Raw genomic sequence first — 25,347 nt, forward strand, 5'->3', positions numbered from 1 at the left:
CGTGACCCGGAGCTTCGGAGGTGCCAAAAGTACACCACTGCTGCTGCACGACGCCAGAAAAGAAAACTGGGAACACCCCGTCCCGCCGTCGCGACCCTGGTCGGCCCCGCGATTTCGTACCCGGTCTGCCGCTTCGCGACACTATTTAGCTTCTCTGCTCGTCTTCTGCTTCGATGTGATTTGCCAATGGCTGACGGCCCGCGGCAGCTGCGGCTCAAGTGTCGATGAAGCTCCAATATCCTAAAAATTTTCGTCGTTATTCTCCTCTTCATCGACCCCATCAGTTATGGTTTTTTTTTTTTTTTTTTCCCTAGTCTTTTTTTCTTTGGCCTGTCTCGACAGCAACGCCGTAGTGAAAAAAATGCATCGTCTCCGCACCAAGCGGTTATTTGCCGAGACTGAGTCTTTTTTTTTCTCCCTCGCCTCATGCCGCATCTGCAATGTTTTGACCGCCGTTGTGACCGCCGTTGGGGGGCCCGAGACTCCTCCGTGATCCTCCCCAGCCCCCCGGACCCAACCATCGCCGCACCGCTGTCCACTCAGCCGTCGAGTATCTAAAGACTCTGATGGCTGGAACGTAGCGGTCAGTCCGTGGGACTTTGCATCGACAAACTATTGATGCAACGACATGGCATACGTGAGTCGGTTGCCTGTGCACTGCTGGGTCTGTTGGAGCAAAATGGCGACGATCATGTTCGTAAACGTCACTTATTGGTTTCTGACTAAGGCATGCTGAGGTTGTCTGAGTTGAGGGTCCATGCCAACCCGCTGTCTAGACCATGGTGCAACCAGCCCTCATGACGTTTGGCAGGCTGCACCGCATCTGTCTGACAGACAGGTGGCTTGGCCAAGCACAAGATACACATAGACACGTCGACCTAGCCCCTTGGTAAGTGGTTGGTCAACTGGGTTACGTCGCCTTGCAAGAATGGTTGGCTTGGGAGACTTTCAAGCATTGATGATGGTTCCGAGCGATGGGGCAGAGACACGGCATGGTTGCTGTGAGGGGGGGGATGCTCCAGGTGGCGGAATGGCTCAATGACCCGTAATTGCAGTTTTTCTTCTCCCAACAACCGATTCCCAGCGGTGTCGGCCAGCAGGCGTCCAATGGCGCGCGAAATCTGGTCGGGGAACAACACGGGACTGCCTAGACTGCTCGACTTGTCTCAGACCCTGATTACTGGCATTCCACCAGAGACGAAATGGATCGCTGACATTCTCGAGAGGGCGGTCGCCAGTTGTTCATTGGATATTACCGTGGTTGAAATCGATAGTGCTTTGAACGGTACCGCAATTCGGCTTCACTTAAGAGGACAGACAGGGTCTGGTTGGATCCATCATTGGTGCCCTTTTGTTCGACCGCCCACAAGGGGAATACGGCGATACTGGGTCTCGGACATGGCGAGGTGGACGAAACCGAGGAGTGGCATTATTCGGAATGCAGGGGTCTTTTGTGGTATAACTCGTGGAGTCGTCTAGAAGCTTTTTTGGAAGGAAATAAAGTAACGAAAAAATAAAAAAGGACCCTCAGTTTGGATATCTTATCTTATCATTGTCGTTTATCTTTACAAGTGACTGCAGCTGCCAAGTGGGGAGATGGGATCCACATTCCCCTCATCAGCCACAGCTCGGCGCCTCGGCAAGAGGCCCACCAGGCTGCACAACCCGCACAAAAGACACGAGGCTGAGGGGCTAAGGAAGGTCGAAAATTCCGATCCCGTCTCCAGTTCCACCCAATCGGGCGAGGCCCCCCATGCCCGGACCGGGATTAGCGTCAGATCTTGTGCACGTTGTGAGCTTTGCCATGCGCGATGCCAGGATGCTCTGTCTTAGTAATGCAAACCTTATCCTCTGCATTGGGACTCCATCCAAATTCATTGCCTTGTGCCTTGTGCCTTATGAATAAGCTAGTTACTCACTACGCTACGTACTCGGTACTGATTCAAGTGTACACTTTCACACTCAAAACCAGCTACACTTAGTAAGTACCTACCTACCCTTCGAGGAGCAATCACCATTATCTTTAATAAAGTCCTAATCCGTTTAGCAAACAAGCAACTTCCTTACACTCATCTGCAAGAAACTGACCACCTTCAAACCCACAGGTATTTTATCTCAAGCAGGATTGGCCAGTTTCTGTTTCTGCAGCTGTCATCGCAACTAACTAAAGCATAGTGCACACCGTGCCGGTTCGTCCCAAGACATTGGCGGTTTCCGTCTTGTCTTCGGTTCCAAACCCCCTTTGCTGTGCTGCAGACCCTGTCCCAGCCGTCGCCTCCTCTTTTTTTTTTTTTTTTTTTTGTCTGTCCCTTACACTTCTGACGACGATATTTTCTCATAGGGGCCACGAGCACTGTCCAAGATTATTCTTTTCCAGGAACCCCGTCGCCAGCAAATCGGGTTGGTCCGTTATGAAGAGATTTTTTGCACTTTTAATTCTCTCCTTGCCGATGCACCGACTCTCACAATATCCCGCCAACCCGTCTATACTATGTGCAAGGGTGGTGGTTTAACCCTTACCAGGCCTTGAGAAATGAATAAAACAAAAATTACGGATACACACTACCTATCCCCTGAACTCAACACTTGGAGTTTAGGCCTCGAAACCTTAAGATGGACGTTATTACTGCCAATACCGTCGCATCACTCCTGCACCGGACGGCAAAGCCGGGTGAACCTAGTTGGTCTTGGTCTAAATTGCTAACATAGTCTCCGCATTAGGGGTCAAGTGGTCTTTCAAATTCAATTGTAGGATGATTAGGGAAAGCCATTGAGGCCAGGCGTTGGCTTTGCGTTCGAATACATTGAACGAAAACATCGTCATATGACCTTACGTCTGCCTTGCCGCAATAAGCCCGCTGCCTGGAGCAATTCGAAATGCAAAGCGTTTCAAGCCCATCAACCCGCCGTTGGAGATCCGTGGGAATAGCTGCACACAGGCCACCTGTCATCCCATCCGCTTCAGCCTGTGCTTCGCGCCGGTCGCCCAAATTAGGATACGCCAGCCAATGCACTCAATCTATTTGGAGCACGACGTCTGCGCTCCCACCAAAAACAGGCATACGAGCGCCAGACCGGCCCATTTGTGCCTCCTCAATGAATAATTAGGTAGTACCTTCGTGCCCAGTTCACGTGGCCAAGCCCAAAGAAACGCTTCCGGTTACCTATAGTCACGTCAATGATGCGACTCTCTCACACATACTCCTGTACACGAAGTACGATGCCACTGTTTTATAGCTCGACCGGCTGATATAGGTAGCCTCTTCGAATTGCAGCTGCTCAGCGCAACATCATCACCTCCCCCAATCGGTCTCTGCGGGGCAGCTTGGTACCACTGTCCGTGTCTCTCATACGTAGTCCATATGCAAACGCGAGTCGCAGGTCCTCAGCTGCTCACATATCCACCAAGTCATCACTGTCACACCTGATTTAATCACTCCTGAACCAGGGTTGACGACTCACAAATCTCAAACTCGATATCTGGGATGCAGCGATTGTTCATGTCGTCCAACAGACTGTCCAAAAACTGTCTGAGACAGGACACGCCAACATGAGCAGAATTACGATAGTTTTGTCAGATTATTCATTTGACAACAACAATCTCATTCATATGACAGATCTCGCCGCCCTGTCGCGTGGCATATGCAACGTTCATCAATTGCCAACCTCGCTTCTCGCACAACATCGCGCTGCATCAACACTGAAAGGCCCAGATCGCGTCCCGAAAGTAACCCCTGGCGATCCTCCCAGCGCCCCCCGAATCAGAGACACCCACGCTATACTACCGTGGTAGGCCGCTCGGACGCCCATCAATGTAACTTTTTCCTTCCTTTTTTTTTCTTGATTGATGGGTTAGACGTGCGTTCCAGTGCCTGTCACTGGCCAATCGACCCTGGCTGGCGTTTATCTCAGCACCCCATCAGCAGTGGATTCTCTGTCACTGTTGCGACATGCAATTCGTGATGGCTGACGAACCATGCAGCACCATCACCTTGGCATCATCGGAAACCTCCAGCTTCCAAGGCTTCTCTGCCCTGAAAACTGCTATACTTCGGCCCGTCGAGTTCAAAAAGATTGGCTGCGATGGAAGTTTGTGCAGTTGGCGGGCTGCAGATAGCCAGGCTTTGAAAAGGTCAAGGTCATGACGCGAAGCTGCATAGCTTCTATCCACCCATTGCCTAGCTTCCGTAGCACCGACGAAACTATGCCAGGATGTCAGTGAGGTTCACGCAACTGGCCGTTCGTCTATTGGTTTGTTCCAAGGATGGGAATTGCGGTGGAGATCGGGCGGCCTGTCGCCGGGGAGAGCAGGTCGGATGTGGAAACGCCATGCCGAATTCACGCTTTTGGTGGACAGCCAACCATGGGGATTTCCAATGGAGACGCCTTTCCGGAGCTTCTTCAAGCCATCTTTCCTGGGATCAGGGTGCTCGGAAGAGGTTCGTCAGGAAACACTTTCGATTATTGACCAAAAGCGCGATGCTCTTTTCTAGTCTGCGACCGTTGCCTATGCCACCCAAGGCGTCAATGGCGTGGCGCCCCATCCAACGACTCCAAAAAGGTCCAACTTGGAGGAGCCGATCCATCATGGTTCATTACTCACCACGGAAACCGTAGATGAGGTCTGCTCCGTGCTCGCGTATTGTCCCATCGTGAACTGCCAAGCATGCAAGCGATCGGCGCCTCGCTCAATCTCAGCCTTAAGCCTCCAGCCACCTCACTTTTTTTTATGAGTGGACATCCGCAAAGTCCGTCATCTAATTCATGACACCTGTCTGATATATTCTTAGTGTTCCGGCAACAGACATGCCTGCGGTCGTGGAAGAATCCAGGGGCTACATCCCGACCACTAAAGCCTGGGTAACAAACACATGCTATCATGCAGTGGAGAATGGCTGGACAAATACGGAGCATGATATTTAACAATCACGCAGAAACATTACCGGATGCCTCGATCATGGCCATGTACGCCATCGGTCTCAGTATATTCCAGTACAAGCTTGTCATCGTCGTGCCACCTGCTATGGGACAGGAGGCGCCCCTTTTGCCCGTCGGCATAATTGATTAGCTCGACAATCTTGCTACCCCGGCTCTCACGCATCCCCCTCGCAGAAGCTATCACGAACTGACCCACTGCCCTCAGCAACCGGCAAGCCGGGCTTTTGCTTTGACATACCGCAACACCCTCCGTCTATGCAACTAATTTTTGAACTTCAAATTGCATCTCCACGAGCTGCACGTCTTTCGCCAGAGACATCATTCTGAATCCTCCATCTATTTTGCGACTCCAGTTCCTCGTGACTGTGTCTCCAGGGGGGCTTGAATCCTGCAACAACGACCCACTACATCCCCGACCTATCCCCCACAGGCGGGACACCGGGTTCACCGACCGGCCTGCCTAATCCGGGTCTTCGTGGAGGGTGTCAGCCGAAGCTGCAGCACTATTGCGAAGCCTTTGCTGGGGCCAACACCTGGGCGAATTTGCCCCGGCGGCTGCAATGGATCAATCAGCAGTGAGAGCGCACACTTTCGGCACTGGTCATGGTAGGTTTTGGGGAGCTGAATGCCTCAAGCGGAAACAAAGATGCGCAGTTCATCGCCTCAACCAGGCGCGGCGTAAATGGTACATGCACATGCTATATCGCTACTCAACAGGTCGCGTTTTCCACGCGTTATTTACAGGTTATTGTTGGAAACGGAACGTTTCGAAACACCCAAAGCTCACCGCGCTGAGATGCTCCCGCCATGCCGCATCGTCATTTCGTTCACTCGCCGAATTGGCAATATCCCAATTGTCTGGAAGTAAGACATTCTGATGCCATGCCGCACAGACGTAAACGGGCGGAACAAGGCTCAATGATGGTTGCTGAAGCAGGTTGCTTAGAAAAGAAAAGGGGCGCCTAGCTGGCGTTCTGCACGTGTGAGACTGGTGATATCAAGGCTACATCAACCGAGACGTGAACATTCCATCAACTTTGATAATCGCTGCCCAACTCAACATCTGGGACGCCTCGCGCGCGTCCAGGCCGTGTTACCTCCTTGTTCAACAGGAAGCGTTCGCAAGCATCACAACTCTAATAGACGAGAGACACACATAACACATGCTTCTGCCGCAAGCAGGCAGGTTTGATTGTCATGTCTGCCAGTTGTTCAATATTGCCAGGGGTCTCCCCTCGAGATCGCGGATGGAAATTGGAACTAGCTCGACAACACCATTCCACAATCGAATTTGCACGCCAACCAAAACGCTAAGTTTGACCAAACACCCCCAATCTCACAGAAGAAGGGGTGTAGAGGCACCAACAAAAAGAACCGATTTGACGAATGACACAACCACTTTACGCGTCGTCCCTATCTTGTTTCCTCCCACGCGACACGGCTCGCCGACCGGGCTCCCCTTTGGTCTTTTGGGGCTGGATTGGCAGATTTGCGCACTCTCGCATCTGCAAGCCACCACGCACGCCCGGATCCCTCCCCCACCGTAAGCTGCACGCAAAACAAGATTTCGCGCGAACAGCATGCCTCCTCGTCTTGTTCAAGAGATACACCCATTTCCACAAAGATATGCGAAGCTCCCTTTGAGTAGAAACGGCTCTACCGAAACGGATATACTGTGGCCAATTGGTTCGCCCCCTTATGGGAGGATCCATTTTCAATCGCGTGGGCTTCAAACCTCCTGCAACCACAAGGAGCGCTTCTCCGCCTCTAATTCTCCGATTGCGCGATGCATTACGGCCATCGAACGAGGGGGTGGAGACTTCGTTCTGGTCAAATCTACGAATAGCTATTCCGACGTTCGTGCCTGAGCCCAAAAGAGCACTCTAACGAACACGGAGGTTATGAGATTGAAGTGAGGTTACCAAAAGTGGATTCATCGCTCAAGAAAGGTCATTGCTTGCTTGCTTGCTTACTACTGTGCTTACGGATTATCAAACAAGGAGCAGACGCCTCACGGAGCCATCCCTCCAAACCGTCTGATTCGAATTCGTCACTTCGTATCGTGTTCAACCAACAGGAGTGAGTCCAAGTGGATTCCCACCTGCTGGGGGCCGCGCTCCTTTTTGTTTTTCCTCGCCTTCGGCCGTTGCTCTCACCTCCCCCGGCAGATCGCGATGGGTCATCGAGACAAAATGCTGTCCTGACCTCTCCTCCAACCCATGTCACAGCCCAGCCTTTCCCCGACAGCGAGCATCGGCGGTCGAATCGGGTTCTCATCTCCGCGCCCCCTTCTGAGTCGACCTAAACCCAGGAAACTCTTCCGCAGGAGGCCACTTGGCCCCCCGCGACGGTCCCCTCCCCGCCCAAAATAAAGGGCTGGAAGTGGGAAACACGCATGATGGGGAAAAAAGCAAGCGCTTTTCTTACGTCTCTCTTGCGACATATATCTGGCGGTTAACCGCGGGCCTTCATTTTTATTTTTATTTTTCAGGGTTCAAGACAAGTGAGTGTGGCCTTTTTTATGTTTCGCGGGGACCTCGGTCCTGTTGGAGCCGGCCGGCCAGGTGCCCGAGCACGGCGGCGTAAGAAAGGGAACTTTGGTCTCGGGTCCCAGCCAGGCCTCGCTTGATGGCACCACGGATGTCGAATGTGAGAAAGGGAACACGGAACCCTGTCTACTCGTGTTTTTAAACCCCCCCGTTTTTTTTCGACGCTGCAAATTTCCATCAACCATGTCCTCGGTGGGCAGGCGAGATGATGTTATAACTTGTTCGGGGAACACCCCCTGGGGACAGCGGATGCTGCCGAGATTTGCATGTGCTGCGAGAAATCCAGGGGGGGTTCGATAACGACCCCCGGGGGCATGTTGGCAATTCAACATTTTGACCTTGCCTGCGTGATGTTGGACACGTGGAGAGCACTACGGGCGTGCTGGTTGAGACCCAGTGTAAACTGACCACGTTTGGTGGTCGGCGTTCAGTTGAAGAAAGGGATGGGTTTGGTCTCAGTGTTGCAAGGCTGGATTGTGAGACTGTGGGTTTTGATGTCCCGCGGGTTTGATATTGTGAGAACCCGGTCATGGGTTCCTTGCCTGTGATGTAGTCCCCCCCCCCCCCCCCCCCCCCCCCCCCTTACACGGACTAGATGCTCGATGGTTTAGGGGATATCAGAGGCTCTTAATGTGAACTATTGTTAGTGACTTGACGACGACGACGACACGTGGTGAGCTGTCAGCATTGAGCTTCTAAACTATTGAAACGGCCATGAGCCGATTGGTAAATTGCTCACAAGTATGTTGCACGCGGCGGTGTTTCATAGCATAACGTTCTCAGCATATTTTTTAGTAAGTTTACAAAATAACATAACTCTTACCAAAGTCTTGTTATCTTCTATTTCAATTCTTGGGACGAGGTAGAGAGACAGTTTGCAGACTACCATACAGCACCACACAGAGCTGCGGACCTATCGCCTCATGAACTCCCTTTCGCGGGTCCGCGGAAGTGACTTATGGCCTACAAACAACCTCTGAAGGCCTGGATCAACAGACTCGGGGCCTCCCGTGGGCCTCCCTTGGGGAGAACCCTCGCACATGTCCTCGAAATGGGCTTGATATACCTTGCTCGGTGGTTAGCGATCTCCGTGTGAAAGACTTTGCACGAATTTCTGCTTCGTCACACGTAAACCTCCCTTCAGCTGTAGGATAACTTGACTCAATTGTGTGCCATGCTGTCTCTCTCTGATCAGGCCTACGGAGGGTGTCTCATGTCTTCCAAGTGCGCCCTCTTAACGATACTTCTCTAATACTTGTGCGATCCCACGACCCTCAAAGCAGCTTCACCATAGACTTGGGCGTCAAGTGATCCGTCCTCCGCAAGCACAAATCTATACTCTCCCCTTTCGAGCTCTCGCTCGTATTGGCGGTTGATGGTAGGGAGATAGCGGTCCACATCCAGCTCCAGTGTGGCATCCACGGTCTTTCCCGATTCCACATAAAACCGCCCAAAGGCTACCAGCTGCTTGTTGGCCATGACCACTGATGAGTTGTTCCGGCGTAAAAGATAGATCTGTGTTGCCCCAGTTAGCGAGTGACATCCTTTCGTCCACCCCGGACGACGAGAAGCCAAGGTCAAGTGGATGCATGACGAACCTGGGGGGACAAGGCTACCATCGATAGAACCGCTGTTGGTTATGGAGATGTCAAAGGTGATGATATCGCCTTGTCCGAATCGTCCTTGGATGGTGCCAGTCTTGGTGGACGTGCGCAGGAGGCTCTGGGATAAGACGGTGTACGATAAGCCGTGGCCGAAAGGATACTGGAAACTTGGTAAGTAAAATAACCACTTTACTCCAAAAAAAAGACTCAGTTGCTTGGGGCTGTTGATGTGCTTCGGAATGACAGGTCCAGGAGTGGTCACTCACCGATACAGGCTTCGGAATGTCTATATGATGGGGAATATGCAGTGGATCTTTGGTGATACGTTGGCTGTGGAGATTGTAATTAGCAAGTGATTTTAACCCAAGAAGAGCTCAACGCACTTGTAGAATGCCGGAATGGCCCCGACATCGTAGGGGATACTCATCGTCAGCCGGCCTCCAGGATTGTACTTCCCGAATAGGACATCTGCAATGGCCTGGCCCGCTGCCTGACCAAGGTAGCCCTGCAATATAGCTTCAGTATGAGGACTGTATGGATCACAGAAGTTGCAACAACTCACGGTACTCAAAACAGCTGCAGACTTTGCGTAGAAATCAGGAATTGCGAAAGGTCGTCCACCTTCTATCACTAAAACAACGGGTTTTCCTGTTGCGAAGACTTCATGCACAAGGTTTTCTGTGACCCATCAGCATAATCAAAAATATAAAAGCCCGAAAGGTGGAGTTACTTACCTTGATCTTTGGGCAAGGAGAGAGTAGCACGATCTCCATTCTCAGCATCGCTGTTCCACGCAGCTCCCACAGCAAGGATGACGAGATCGGCATCCGACGAGACTTGCTTCGCCTGTCAAAGTAATATGAGTATCTGTGCAGAGTAAGGTCCTTATTTACTCTTACCTGAGCAACAGCATCTTTCTGATCAACCAAGTTCCACCAAAGTTGTACACGCGAGTAGACGCCTGCAGCCTTCTTTCGCGCCTCATGAACCCAGGTCTGATATTCAATGCGGAGATGGTGCCGAGAGTTTGGCCTGAAAACGAATTTGGCCCCCCCGGGAGGACAGGCTTTGGCTTTGGGCGAAGTAGTGTAAGTGTATGGTAACACCTCGCCCAGAATAGTCGGCGACTCCGAGACGCCCGATTCTGCAACCAGCTCTCCGTCAATAAACAATCGCACCGATGTCGTCCCTGCGACTGCAACTCCGATGTAGCCGTCAGTATCAACGCTGACAGGTACTGCCAAGTCGCCTTCCCAGACAGTGCTGAAGCTGTTGGAGGGAAGGCCGTGCGGAGGATATAGACCCCAGTCCCGGTTTGGCATCTCTCGTTTCTGGTAGACTTGGTCCTTGAACTCGGTATCGCTGTAGTAAGTAGCCTGCAACGTACCAGGCGTGTCGTTGTAGGATAGAAGATAACCTGGAATCGGATATTGCGCGTTGTAATTCCAACTGTTGGCTCCCCAGACAGTTGTCAATTCGAGGTTCAGCTCATCAGCATACTTCAATATGCCTTGTCGAATCGTATTCGCCCGGTCAGCTGGTGCAGCCCCCCACGTTCCGGAGTAGGTTCCAAAGTTGAAGGTATCTGCAAAAGGCCCTACGAGAGCTACTTTCTTGATGTTCTGTTCACTTGGCGCAATTGGAAGTGTTCTACCATTGGTTCTCTCACGGTTTTCTAATAGCACGACTGACTTGTGTGCGACCTCTAGTGCTAGAGGAATGTGAGACTCAGTTATGGCAGTGTGGTCGGTGTCTTCAGCAAGGAAGGGGTTGTGAAACAGCCCAATATTATACTTGGCCTCAAGCACTTTTCGAACTCTCTTCTGGAGAGTTTTGAGTGCTACTGATCCGTTGTCGACGAGTTCAACTATGGCCTGGGGAGTAAGTTAGAAGGTTCATCGGACTCCGATGATAACTTTGACTAACGTTGATTATAGTATCAGGGTCGAAATCATAGAGGAACACACTTCCGCCCAGATTAAGCCATTGTTTGATCGCATCAGCTGGCGTCTCCTCTACTTGGTAACCTGTTACCGTCTCGGCAAATCCTGTTAATTGTTAGTAACTTCAGGGTTTCTCAGTTTCCCGGAGAACAAACCACTTCAATCGGAAATAACGAATCCTGCATTCAATTGTTAATCTTCATTACAATCCAGGGGTGGTAAATACTCACCATCAAATCCCCAGTCCTCCAGTTGTTTGTACAAGAATGGGTTAATGTGCGAGGGAATGTCGTCGATTGCGGTATAGGACCTATGCATCAAGTTAGACCTACTCAACCAGCAACGATCACAAATGCTTAAGGGGTTCAAAGTACATCATCATGCCTCCGACAACACCTGCATCAATAACAGCCTTAAACGGGACTAGAGTCTCACCCAGGAGCTCACGAAGTCCGCGCCCAACACACCAGTTGGAGTGTAATCCATTGGATGGGCTTCCATGCGCAGCAAAATGCTGTCCATACATTAGTTTCAATCACGTATGTACCATAAACTCAAGTACGAGGACACTGTCCTTACCTTAGGCAAGGGGATGACGGCATCGTGGTCGGAGTAGTGCCCGTCTTTTGAAAGCCCGGAGCAATAGGCAACTCCTAGGTGTGAGGCCAGCAGGTAGTCTTCACCAAATGTTTCTGTGAAAGTATGAGTGAGTGGCGACTTCATATATGCGATTTCATGCTTCGTTACCTTGGCTTCTACCGTAACGAGGCACTTTTCCAATATCCAAAAGCGGCGCGAATCCTACATGGACACCCGTCGCCCGGCATTCTCTGCCTAGAGCTCGCCCAACGCGACGAATAAGGTGGGCATCGAAACTACATGACATAGAGAGAGCTTGGGGAAAGACAGATTGTCTGTTCGAAAAGACTCCATGCAAACACTCTCCGTTGACTATGATGGGGATCTTGGACCGTGAATTTTCCAGGTTTTTCTTTTGGAGTGCGTTGAATTGTGAAGGATGAGATGGGTACCTAACGGAGGTTGATTAGCGAGTTCAAGATATGTCACAGTTGCGCATTAATATACCAGTCGCATACGACTCCCAACGCGGCATCTGGTGCAAGATGTAAAGCCTTCTCTGATTGAAAAAGTTAGGTTACAGTTCTTCCATGCAGAAATCCGTGGATTGCGAGTCTTGGGCTGCATACCGCAATCAGCATGATCTGAATCTCGGCCAACAAGCCAGCTGGCAGAAAACTGTGGAAGCTGGTATGCTAGAGACAATAAGCATGTGAATTCTGACCCGTAGTTACAAAAAGCGTATCCAGCTCCTCGACCGTCAGCTCGCGCTTCTGTTCGATAGCTACAGCTCGCTCGTGCTCTAATAAGAGAGCTAAGAAGTTGTACTGGTGATCAACATCGCACCCTGCTACGCCGCCGTAGCGCCATCCAAGTGTCTTCTTGGCCTTGACCTCGTGTCCATCGTCAACCTACCAAGCGGGCGATTCATTCAGGCAAGAAGAGGAAGATAATAAGCATGACGCCTACATGGCCCCATTGCGAATAGATTGCGGTTAGATACCTGTATGGAGTCTTCTCATTGATTTCTTGCAGAGCAATCTGGCCGAAGAAAGATCCAAGAGCCCACCAGAGCTGGTACAACATCGTCAGAGCACCCTGGCTATTCTCTTCGGTTTCAAATTGTTGCACGAAGCCTTTATTAGCAAGGGTACTTCCATTCATGCTAGAAGATGACAAGTCAGTCAAATCAAAACGGTGATACGTTGCAGATGTCAACTTACACGGCCTAGTATTCCTCTGTGCCAGCGGTGAAAGGTGCGACCACACAGACAAAGGTGGCAAACTTGAAGAGCTTGATGGTTTGGCCAACTGTAAGAGCCTCACATCCAGAGATGCCCTGACCTCGGTCAATTTCTTCGGCAGCAATGTCGCCTGGCTTGATATTGTCCTCGTAGTGGGAGTCCATAGGATGAAGATCCCTCGTGGTTTCAACCGCAGGCTTGTCTGTTGATTTGGTCATCATGCAAGGTTGTTGCGCTTCTAAACCGAGGATTTGGTAAACAAGCCGATGAAATTGCAGTGGAAACGGAACCAGAAGGGGTGGGGAAAGAGTCTGTATAATATAGTCGAGCTTTCAGGTATAAGTTACCAACGTTGACTCGGCCGAGGAGGACCTGCTTTGGGGTACCTTCCGGAGCGGAGATGTTGGGGACAGTGAGGCGTAATTGCGCTACAGTTGCCCCCATTACATTGCCCATGTTAGTAATTTTTGCCATTGAAAACAGTCATAGCTCTATAGCTCTAGGCTATAGATAATTGTATGGCCTCAACTGCATTCCCATCCATTAGATGTGCTGATGGGGTTCGTGCAGCAGTTGACCTTGCAGCCAAAGTGTTAATCTCCCGGTTGTTGCTAGCGTTGAAGGTCGTATAGCTGAATTCAAATCCAAACTTGAACAGTGACGTGGTAGTAATGACCTGGTTAATGGTTAATCACTTTATAATATAGTATAGTATTACTACTCAATTCTTACCCTATATGCCTTGCTCACCTAAACCATTATTCAACCATATGGAAAGCAGCCACATCTAGGTGAGAAGGAAGGTTAAGAGAATAAATTTTAAGTTCTCAACTATAATTCCTCTTCGCTGCTAGTAGGCCTTGGAAATCGAAGGCTATGGACATTCCCAAGGCGGGTTTATCGTAGCAGGCTATGTGAAATGGAACTTTCAAAATTCGTTACTTCTTAAGCTGAGCCCCCTTATATATGCGATGCTTCCTCTGATGAGATACGGGGAGGGTTCGGGTTACGTGGACGACAACAGAAAAACATAAAACCTCTAACCGTGAGACCTCCTATGATACAGGTTGACAGCAATAAAGCTAAACTTATGAACACTCGGGTAGCTATGTCTCACGTAACAGCGTCCCTTCCATTCAAGGCCGGTGTGAAGCGTCAAGTAAGGCCTTGGCATGCTCTGAGACTATCCTTGGTTGTCGTTGTAATCTCACGTTATCTGACATTGCAAATGTATAAAAACCAGACGTGAAGAGGTTGCACAGGGGAAAGTAAAGCCGAAGCTCACGATACAACAACAAATATCTCTTGAATTCCTCTGCATCTGTTCAAACTTCCGTTACAGAAACATTTTCCCCCACTCGCTCAATTCTTTCACTCGAACTAGCCTCGAAAGTGTGTTCCAGCTCACGAACTGGGCTTCTATAAACGCTGGCTTCGATGCAGTGCTGTTTAGGTAGCACCTTCCTTTTCCAGTCAGTGGCAAATCTTGATAGGGACCTGTTGTCGTATCTAAGCTTCTGCTTCGTGCCAGTTCAAATCAAGTCTTAGTTAAATGTTGATCTTGGTAGCCGAGTAGGTCGACCAAACGGAACGTAGCGGTTCGACTACAGGCCTCAGATAGAAATAACTCATACGCTCAAAAGTCACTTCCGTAAAAAAACACCGTTCTTACTGACAACAAGACAAGCAAGCTGGTTGCCGATGCCTAGTATATACGTCTTCATATTGTCAACTGCCCGAGGGTCGAAAAGCGTGCACGGAGAAGTGTAAGATCCCGCTTTTCCAGCCACACAAATTCCGTTTTGACTAATCGCCAAGCTAGTTCTTCATTGCGCCCACAATAATCAGCATGTACGTGTAGAGCACAGGATGAGAACTGCAACAGGGCCAATGAGATAAAAGTTCAGCATGCAACAGAGTGGACAATATGCAAGACAGGCGACCTCCGAAACTGATAAGACACTATGACAGCCCTAATGATTGTAAACCAAAATGCACTCAAAAGCTGCTGGAGCCAAAGCATAGGAACTTGAAATGGAGATCAATGTGTTAGATGGCACATCGACGGCGATGACGTTTTGGCCAAAGAAACAAAACAAACCTTAGGAGCACGGGGGTGGCCCATGATGCGGCCGGCCAATCAGCGCCGGGTGCCGGATCAAGCCCGGGCGCTTCGGGGACAGCTACCGCCAGTGAAACTCCACCTTTCCAGCGGAGGTTTCCCCACATCAACGCGGAATCTTGTATCCCTCACCTTTTTTTTGCCGACGCGAAGTTCCCGTCACCGACTTGCCTTACCTCGAGCTATCTAAGCTGCGGTGAACGAAATTCAACTTCACCGCTCAGAGCCACAACGCCCACACCAATACCCTTTTCCCCTCATTAGTTCTTGGTCAATACCGCCAACATGTCGGCGGACGACCAGCAGTTTCTGGACGTCGTAAGTGTATTCGTCTCTTTCTTAGTTGTAAAGCTTTGATTTCGAGCTCTCGACTGACTCCATAATCGCCCGCAGCTGTCCTCGCTGCCCAACCAGCTCCGCCGATGCTCTGACGACCTCGCCGGCTTTATCAACCCGCACGTCGAGAAGGCCGCGGAGGCTGTGAGGGAGACGCTTTCCGCCACGGAATGGATACCTGATTCTGTACGGCCACGGCCTCCCGTCCGCCACACCCCCATCGAGGTGATCGCCATCAGTCGATACGAGAGACTTTCGGACTGGGTTTCGAAGCACAAGGTCCTGACTGGCGCCATCGTTGCCGTCGTTGGAGTGGTGGCGTACCGCTCGTACAGAAATAGCAGGTTCTGTCGCAAGACGCGGCGTGCGAAACGAGCGAGGAACGGAGGCCGTCTTGAGGTTGTCGTCATCGCTGGATCGCCGGCCCTGCCCTTGACGAGGTCCCTGTCCTTGGATTTCGAGCGACGAGGCTTTGTCGTTTACATTGTCTGCAACGCCGAGGAGGATGAGCATATGGTTCACAGCCTGTCAAGACCGGATATCCTCCCTCTGTCGATTGACACTACGGATGTGAGTACTGAGAAAAGCTTATCGATACTACGAGATACTGACAGGCAAAAGCCTCCCAGAGCAGGTGCAGCCATCGACAGCTTTGCGCAATACCTCCAATCCCCTCACGCTCCCGCGCCGCGAACGAAACCAAACTTCTTGCAGCTAAAATCCGTCATCCTCATTCCTTCTCTTAACTACCAGACTTCACCCATCGCCACCATCCCACCATCCAGCTTTGCAGATCTCTTCAACACCCACCTCCTCCACCCTATCCTCACGATCCAGGCATTCCTTCCTCTCCTGACGACACGCCTCAGCCCGCCTGGCGAGAAATGGACGCCGGCAAAGGTTATCGTCTTCACACCGTCCATCATCTCATCCATCAACCCTCCGTTCCATGCCCCGGAGGCGACCGTCTCCTCCGCCCTCTCTGCCTTTACCGAGGTCCTGACGGCAGAGCTCCGTCCCCTCGGTATCCCTGTGACACATGTCCAGCTAGGCACCTTCGACTTCACCGGCTTCCAGCCCTCGAAGCAGGTGCACCCCTCTCAAAGAGGGCTTCTCGAGGGCGCACCCGGCATCGACGCCGACGCCACAGAGACCCTCATGTGGCCTGATAACGCCCGCAACGCCTACGGCCGCAACTTTGTCATGCAGAGCACCTCTGCCATCTCGGCAGGACGCATCCGCGGACTCAAGGGCAGCTCGCTGCGACACTTGCACAACGCCGTCTTCGACGTCATCGATGGCTCCATCACCAGCGGCACCGTCCGCGTCGGCCTTGGCGCGAGCGTGTACGGCTTTGTTGGACGATGGGTGCCCCGTGGTCTTGTGTCGTGGATGATGGGAATCCGACGTGTTGACGAGCTGTCAGCTTGGCAGTCTAGCTCGTACGACGGTTCGTTGGACGGAAGTGAGAGCGGAGAAGCCCAAGATTTCGTTGCTGTTCCGGACGAGCCGTCGAGCAACGTGTGGAAGAGTTCTTAAACCAGATGCCACAAACTTGACGACATGGCTGCTGAGGAATGAGCATGTGGGCACAACATTGTGATGTGTCGTCATGTGCAACAAGTGGGTGCGATGCCGCAGGAATTGCCCTGGGGGTAATCTATAGACTAGCGGTCATGCCATGCCGATGATGCTACCTGCTCCCCGTAGTTGGGGTTGGAAGACGCCACTCTAACATACCTGAAGGGGCATGAATTACGACTCCCCTTGCATAGGAAAAAAGGATCACGACTCTTTTGGGATTGGTAAATAGTCACGATAGTAATGCTGAACTCTATCGTGTCCCGGTTAAACTTGTGTTCGCAGGGGTGATCAAATAGCGTACCTCATCAGTGATACCAAATTGTGCCGTTGCGGGGACGTAGCCAAAATCAGTAAAGACCGCCACGAGTCTGACTCCATTTACTTTACTGTTCACAATATGATTTCCTAGGATCATGGCCATGTCTGCGTAGGCACTTGTGCCTGTTAGCCTCGTAGTAAACTGCGTGCAGCTGTGTTAAAGCCCACCATGCACTCTGTATTCTAGGACATTTTCAACGACAGGTTGACCAGAAAGAAGAAACTGGAAATGCGGAACGCTACTGTGCAGGTAGCGAGGAGGTCAAACTGCCAGGGGGCATACCCGCCTTGTCAAGTCTCAACTGGGTCTACTGCAAGGACTTCGAACGTGAAGTGGCCCGTTGATGAGAATGTCGGGACGCCTCTCATGATTTCGCCCAATACCACGGGCCTCCGTCTCGAGTGCGGAGACTTGATGGCTTTTTACACCTTTCTCACCCATTCTCGCCCGGGACTCAAACACATTACATAACTGACACTTGAAGTCACGCTCTCCACGAACTGATAAGCATGTGTCTTTCATATCAGATCGTACGCAACGCCAGCTGATCCTTACTAGTGAATGTATTGACACAGATCAGTTAACAGGAACTACAAACTGACACTTGAGTAAGCTAAAGGCAAGGAGTTTTTCCTCTAATCTTTTGACGCCTGTTTTCTACCAAGGTCTGCTTTCTGGGACACAATACGACATAGAAACGCAACTCAGAAATATCTCCAGCATACGCAACACCTCGCTATCAGTGCGGGACAAAAAGCTCCGGTACACCCAGAAACCCGCGAACAAGACCGAAACAGGACGATGGGTATATCGTTCTCGATTCAGTGCTTACAAATGCTTACGAGGAGAATGTAGCTGGCTTCTCTATGAACTGGATTGTTACCCTTAGCTACTGTATTCTGCCTAGATGACAGTTATGTGGCATTAACTTCAGCGGACATGTCAAAGTTATTTGTCAAGATTTTCTAGATTCTATGTGGCATCTCTACATGTTTTGGAAACGGCCTTGATCGAGGATGTCAAGACGTCATTTTCCTTCAGGTCCTGTCCTATGCTGTTGAGGATGGGCTTGCTCTCAGGACTGGGTCAGGGTAACTGTGTATTCTTGCCGGCCTAGTGTGTGTTATTCCTTGGCGATTCTCTCGGAAACAGCAGGATACGAGTAAATCCCATCCGATAAGCGTATTTGTTCCGCAATCATTACATCAGGTCTTACCTTTCCCCGCCTGTGACAGAGTATTGGAAATCATAGGCTGCCTTCAACAGGGAGGTACTCGAGTATCGGCAATGATCCTCTTGGCTTGGACGTTGCCGATACCGTGTCCAGCCCCTCGTCTTTCAGAGTCCCGGGGTCAATGTATGCATGGTAAACTATGACAACATGATACCATATATTATCCGTCTGGTTTAACGAGTGAAGTTCTACTTGTCTAGAATGATGTTCCCATTTTTGAGTATGTACATAGTCTAGACTACTACTCTTGTCGCAATATCACAAGCCCAATCGCGGAACAAAGCTATCTGTTAAGCCTTTGCTAACCTTAAGCTTGATGAAATACCACAGCAATAGCACGGTATCGTCAACTCTGTTCAACCTATTTACAACAAGATGAGTCTTTGTACAGCACCGTGTTCTTTCAATCTGCACAGAGCATGTGAACACAACTGTGCCATAGTATCAAATATGAAAATCACCATGTGAGGATGTCATCAACAGGAGCCGAACTGGTCCTTGGCTCTCAGTAGCTCCTTGCCTGAATGTTCACAGTCTCCAACCCGAACTTGCCACCACATCCAAAGAAGTGTTACTACCCCATCCCACCTCTGAAAAATAAAAAACCCCCAAACTAAACCAAATCACACTCTCACTTAAATTCTCCCCATAACACGAAAAGTTCCATACGTAAGTGACCTAGCCCAGGAGACAGTTAGTGGATCCACAAACCCTCACGATAACCCGCTTTACTCGACTCCATCCAGATGTCGTCCCCGCTCCCACACCGCCCACGCACACACACACACATACCCATGACCACAGCCAATATCAGAATAGTCTCGCCGCTGGATCACCATCAATCCAATGTGATTCGGCCGGGTGGCGTAATGGTAGCGCATAGGCTTCCGGATTCGGTTCTGCCTAAGGCTGCAGGTTCGAGCCCTGCCTCGGTCGTGAAGCTGCGATAATTCGCAGTTATTTTGCTCCGTTGTGAGTAAATTTTTTTTTTATTGTTTGTTTTAGAAATGGGTTGATGGTGGATATGGTTGTGTTGGAAAATTGTCCAGGTTGTTGTGTTGACCGCGCCTGTTCCGACCTTTTTCCAGGATGAGCGTGGATGATGAATAACATGAGCGCGGTAAATCATGATCTTTGGTATCATTGAGCATGGTACGGTCCAAAGTCTACCCATGCCGTAGTTTCATGAGCCTAGGAGGCCATGCCTTCTGTTGTACATACATATCCTGCAACCCCCTCCAGCCGGGAAGTATAAAACCAAACCCCGATGATGTTCCCATCGGCGCTACGACGTATCTTCTAGTGGCCGCGCCCGCGGAATCTCCTATTCCCGCGATCGCGCCACTTGCCTCCGCGACCACCGTGCCTGCCTCCGTGTCCCCTATCGTCATGCGCATCCCTCATCCTGTCGCGCTGGTGTTGCATCATCTCGCCCTCTTCTCTGTCGCCCTCCTTCTTCGCCTCATCCTCACCCTCGACCTTGGCACTTGGCTTCTCCAAATCCGTTCTCCACCGCGCGTGCGCACCATATTTGCAGGTAGGGCCCTCAGGACAGAATCCCACCAGGTAGTAAACGCAAAGCTTCCTCCGAACGTGCTTCTTACTGCATCGCGGTCCCAGCGGGCAGAATCCCTTGTCGTAATGCGGACAGGGAGGCAGTTTAGACTGCGGGTCGATGTGTAGATACAAACACTCCTCGCCGTTGGAGCAGTAGCCGTTGCGCATGAAGAAGTTGCACTCGGGCATCTTACGTAGGTTGTACTCGTGTAAGAACTCGCAGCTCTCGCCCTTCTTGCAGAGACCGCGGAGCCAATGCTTGCAGACCAGCGAGGGTCCGCCGGAGGGGTTCGACGAGAGCGAAGAGGTGTGACGGTCCGGGCATGCGGCGCCGAGGGGGCAGTGACCCGCTAGGAAGGGCTTGCATTGCGGCCGGTCGGAGGAGAGCTCGTGGCGGTAGGTCTGGCGGAGGAATGGGGTGAAGGAGAAGGAGGTCGCTAGGGGCGCGTGGGTGAGGATCTGATTTGTTTCGGGGCGAGGCGCAACGACTGCCATTTTATCGGTTGGATGCTCCGTAGAGCTGCTGGCGATTGTGGGAGTTGCTGCTCAAGCAGTTGTCGACAGGGAGTTGCGATTGTTCTGCGATTGCTGATGTCGCGTGATTGCGATTTGCTTTGTGGCTGAAGGACACGGTAGCCGTCGAGAATGGATGATGCGAACTATCAAGTGTTCTCTAAGACTCGAGAGTGGGCTGTTCACGTCGAGTGGCTTCAATTAGCCGTGAGCGTTGTGAACTGATGATGTGAAAGGAATATTTCCCAGTCGCGATGTGAAAGTCAAGATGAGGCGTGGATTGGCTCAAGAGGCAGCTCTGCATAGTTGCCCCATAATATTAGTAATCAGCAGAACCCAGAGCTGTGGTGGGGTGCATTCGCGGCCTAGACCCCTCCATCCACTCGCTTTCACCAACCCGGGGCAAGGGGTGTTGGCAAAACTGGCATAAGTTGCCTTGCAGATTCAGAGCCGCGGACTCGGTATTCGTTCTGCAAGATGTATAAAATCTGGAAAGGTCAAAATTAGCCCCCAATTCGGATGTTGGGTGGATAGCAGATCCACCCCGTTCAAAGGTATCTAAAGGTCTCTTCTTGGCAACTGTTCTGTTGCGTTGGTAACAGAATGCAGAGAAATGCATTACTTTTTGTTAGTGTTCTCCATTGGCTGTGGGACAAACCAAGTATAATTGGAGCTTTTATTCTAGCATCACCGGTGTTCAGTGTCAGAGAGAGTTCTGGTTCTGTCCCATCGTCTTTGACAATGTAAGATCAGAAACATCTTTCTCAAGCCTCTTCATCTCCAGCCGAGCTCCTACTTGCCTTGTTTTGCGGTTCATTCTCTGACTTCTGGGCACTCTAGACACATTTTGAAAATAGTGGTGATTGCTATTATCCATCAACTCCTCTTCACCGTTGCACACCGCACCCTGCACCCAACTTTAAGATGTCCGTCACCTCAAACGGTTTGCCAGCAACAGCAACGCCAGCACAACCTGCGAAAGGGTTTCTTGATGTACATTGAATCAGTCACTTATTCGGGTCCTTGTGACAAGTCAAGGTAAGACTTAAAAGTCTATGCCTTGCGGGGGTGTCGAACTGGGACCTTGGAAAGTCCCAACAGCTAGCTCATAAAGCCTCGTCTTTTCATCTTCTGGCATGGTGTCATCGTCAGAATGAATCCGTTGTGAAGCTCCTAAACTCAATCCAGCCATCAGTCTTCACATCTTTCTGGGATGTCTATATTGTGATGACAGAAAGCCCTCTATGGATGGTATGCTAACTTACAGACTTGCCTATAAACTTTTTCAAGCCTTCTTCAAACAGAATTTATGGTCCCGAAGTGAACGAAATCAAACTCGTCCCACGTAGCAATTCATCCTCCTCAGTTTCAACAAGAACCTTGATAGGAATCTAAGTCAGCTGAAGGGGAGACAATCAACGTCCAAGACAGACGCATTAGAAAATGGTCAACAAATTCAGAATTTGTAGTACAAGTCTATCAAGACCTCTTGGAGTGGGAATATGTTAGTGATAGAGACTGTTCACATGCCTTCAATTGCCCAAATGCCTGAATCACATCATTTATGATGCATCGTATACCAAGCCAGCTTACCAGTGCCATTACCGATACGTACAATTGTTTAGGCCACTTCCTTAAATAGAAAGTCAAGCAGCTTGCTACCCTGTACCGAAACTAGTTTTGGAGTGTGCGAACACGACTGAATAGTTTGGCAAACAGTTAGCTCAAGCATTATGATATTCTCATTAACTCTTGATTCTGCCCCACCTCATCGTTGGTCAAGGGCTAGCAGCCATGGCGGTAGCCGTGGAATCGGCACCCTCTCTCACATTTCAGCAAGTGAATTCTTGAGGTGGGCGGGCCCAGTGAACAGAGGAACTGTCCCACTCAGCGGAATAAATTCGCAATGGTCAACGTGTGCATAGGCGGCTTCGACAGCGCCAACTGGATTCTGAGCTGCTTGAGTGTTATTGGTAGCCGTAGCTTAAGTTCCGTCAAGGCCCACGGCTCTTTCTCGAAGCATATCGGAGGTGCTTGAGCCGGGGGGATCCCAGTCCCAAACCAGCCTACGACGGAGTAAACTTTACCATTTACGGACAAGCAAGCGACAGTGCCTTGATGGTTCCTTGAGGCGGTTTGGTGACTGTTCTTGGGGGGACTTTTTCTTTCTTTCCTGTTTTTGGACGAGCCCTTCTGCTTGCGAGCGGCAAATTGCTCTTTATTCACAAGACCAAAAGGTTCTTCCGTGAGAGAAAGAACGAGAACTCAGCAGAATAAGAAGCACGAAAGAAAGTGTCCTGAGGAACAACATCTGCAGTGCTGGCCCCTCTCCGTTTTGAGAGGGTCCATCCAAAAGGCTTGAAAGGTTACAGTAACATCAGGCAATTCTCCAGAGAGAAAAATTACTGATTGGCCGCTGGCCAGTTGCTGGAAGTTGTGGGATCACAGATTGGCCGGATAGCAGATGAAGACATGGGCTGTCTCCGCTCTTGGAAGCCAAGCGAGGCTGGAGGGTTGTCCTATCAAAGCTAACAGATGAAGTTTGCTGATTCAGTTGCAAAGAGGGGGAATGCGAGCATTTGTGGTGTCTTGGAATCTGGACTTGAGAGCCGTCTTCCGTCAAGTTGCAGACGCAGCAATTGGTGATATGTTGAAGCTCCTTCTACTGGATGATGGGGTTGAATTGAGTGGATTGACGGGCGAGAATCCCTTCCAGAAGAGTAAGAGGACATTTTCCAGTATCATACCGCTTTCAAATGGGCCGAATTAGCGATGGACCGAGCGTACATTTTTCTGTGCGTATTTTGTTTGCACTTGCAGAATCCATCCACATGGAGGAAACTGTGCCGGGCTGGGAGAGCAGGGCCAATCCTCGCCAAGGAAGCATCACACGGGTCGGAGGGGTTTGCCGCGGGAAGTCCCTGAACGACCCCTCCCGTTCTTCGGTCGGGCCGTGAGGAACAGGGAAGATGGAGATGGTGTGTATACTATGTAGGACTGTAGGTGTCCATAGCAAATGTGAGGTCGGATAAAACGATAGGTTTGAATCTAATCATTTGGTGTCATTTTTCATGTTTGGTTTATTTTTTTGTTCTTTTTTTCTCTTGGTAGTATTTTGACAAGTGGAGATGCCCTTCCTCTTTGGGGCGTTGATATCCTTTTTTTTTTATCTCTTTCTTTTTTTCGACGTTCCTGTGTCTCCTTCCTCGGGACCACAAGATGGGGTATTTCGTTCTAAACATTGCTCGGTTTTGTCGTGTTACATCTTATGTAAAGGCATGCTCTGCTCCATGAGGGCAATGGCCATGAGGCATGAGGGCTACAAGGGCTCCTGCCGTTCACAACTCAGGATGCCCTTGCCCTACAAACCTAGCTAGCATGCAATAGACTCTGGAAGGTGCTCCGATGTGTCGAGCACTGGCTCCTCCTGCCTCATCAAGTCCTTGCAGATTCCCCTCCATCCATCCTTCCTTGCGGATACCCTCAGGACACACATGCAGAAAGCAGAGTCGCTCGGGCAGGAAAGACCCACGGTCTTTTGACGGTGCTTTCCCAGGGTTTCTTAGCTCGCCAAGGCTGCAGAATGACATGCACTTCCTGTTCTTTTCCTTTTCTTTTTCCCTTCCATTGCATCTGGGGCCGTCTTCGGCTGTCTTCAAACCCACATCGAGACCTCATCCCCGCTCTTGACTGGGACTACTTTCTCCGTCTATTGTCTTTTTCATTCGTACGGTGTCAGACCTTTCCTTCCTCGACTTGAAGTCCCGTCGGACCAAGTCACAAGGTATTCGTACGGATACGTTCCCTCCAGCAATGGGTGTTCTTTTGGAATGGAGGGAAATGGCATGACCCCGCACTTCTCGGCCGGTCGTCGTTTGCTTCATCAAGTCACAAATCCGAGGTGTGGTTTTATTCAGTTTTTTACGCCCCCTTATTTTTCACGCCTCTAGTTCCTATTTTTTGTGTCTCCCTTTCTTCCCCTCTCTAATTATAAACCCCAACGGTTTCCAAGCTTCCCTCTGCCCCTTCATCTCCTCTCGAGACGTGGCTGTTCTAGCGTGTTTCCTTTGGGTTCTACTTCTTCTTACATTAAAATGACATAGTAGTGAAACAAAGTTTAAAGAAGAAAAAAAAGAAAGAAAAAAAAAACCGAATATCATCAGGCTCTAGTCGAACAAGATACTGATACTTTCAAAGCATTGTGTCACTCGTCCATCGTTTCGCATAATTTGCTCCGATGCGGACATCAGAGGAGTCAGCAGCATCGCTATGCCGTGCGCATCAACCCTGACTAGAGTTTGCCGGGGTTTCTTTTACCCATCTGTCTCCTGTATCCAATCATTGGATTTGACTACTGCGAGTTACTTACATTCGGAGCATGCCCGCATATCTTCGTACGTACAGACTACAGAATCGCCAGGGTGCGACACGGGCACGCGGGATAGGGTGGATGCCCACGTACGGACCACGGAGCCACATCGCACATCACCACTCAAGCAGTCAGGTCGATATCGTTGATCGACCTGCCGTAGTTAGTATGGGCACCCATGGATCTTCTCTCCTTCTCGTGGGCCGATACGACCAAGACGGCGACACAAGAGATATTCCCGCCCGGCCTCTACGCCTCTGGTCATTTCCCGACAAGTCACGAGACAACCTGAGCCTCCCGCAGGACAATGACCAGATAACAATACAAAGCGCTTCCGCCGTCACACCACGCGGAATCGCAGCTATTCATCGATACCCAACTCGACGACCCTCGCTCAATGACCTCATTCTCCCAAATCGTCGGATTTTCCAGACGAGAGGACCGCTTTCATGTACA

The 25,347-nt window shown here is 50.5% G+C and overlaps 4 protein-coding genes across 4 annotated transcripts; 1 reads left to right on the plus strand and 3 right to left on the minus strand.

The window, feature by feature from the left end:
• Positions 1-8,735: 8,735 nt before the first annotated feature.
• CTRU02_209604 (uncharacterized protein) lies at positions 8,736-11,636 on the minus strand (the record flags this gene model as incomplete). The annotated part of the gene is made up of 10 exons (XM_070205305.1): positions 8,736-9,002; positions 9,358-9,421; positions 9,475-9,596; positions 9,654-9,769; positions 9,826-9,937; positions 9,991-10,720; positions 10,784-10,965; positions 11,018-11,139; positions 11,265-11,344; positions 11,614-11,636. 10 exons carry the CDS (start codon positions 11,634-11,636, stop codon positions 8,736-8,738), a joined length of 1,818 nt encoding a protein of 605 aa, XP_070060953.1.
• Positions 11,637-12,841: 1,205 nt separating this feature from the next.
• Positions 12,842-13,078, minus strand: CTRU02_209605 (MFS alpha-glucoside transporter; the record flags this gene model as incomplete). Its single annotated transcript, XM_070205306.1, has 1 exon — positions 12,842-13,078. One exon carries the CDS (start codon positions 13,076-13,078, stop codon positions 12,842-12,844), a length of 237 nt encoding a protein of 78 aa, XP_070060954.1.
• A 2,186-nt stretch (positions 13,079-15,264) lies between these two features.
• CTRU02_209606 (UPF0744 protein) lies at positions 15,265-16,854 on the plus strand (the record flags this gene model as incomplete). Its single annotated transcript, XM_036730331.1, has 3 exons — positions 15,265-15,297; positions 15,373-15,885; positions 15,937-16,854. The coding sequence occupies 3 exons, from the start codon at positions 15,265-15,267 to the stop codon at positions 16,852-16,854; spliced, it is 1,464 nt and encodes a 487-aa protein (XP_036578031.1).
• Positions 16,855-19,751: 2,897 nt separating this feature from the next.
• Positions 19,752-20,504, minus strand: CTRU02_209607 (zinc finger ccch type domain containing protein; the record flags this gene model as incomplete). The annotated part of the gene is made up of 1 exon (XM_036730330.1): positions 19,752-20,504. One exon carries the CDS (start codon positions 20,502-20,504, stop codon positions 19,752-19,754), a length of 753 nt encoding a protein of 250 aa, XP_036578030.1.
• Positions 20,505-25,347: the final 4,843 nt, after the last annotated feature.

Source organism: Colletotrichum truncatum, assembly GCF_014235925.2.
Source record: "Colletotrichum truncatum strain CMES1059 chromosome Unknown Contig_0006, whole genome shotgun sequence".
Classification (NCBI taxonomy): domain Eukaryota; kingdom Fungi; phylum Ascomycota; class Sordariomycetes; order Glomerellales; family Glomerellaceae; genus Colletotrichum; species Colletotrichum truncatum.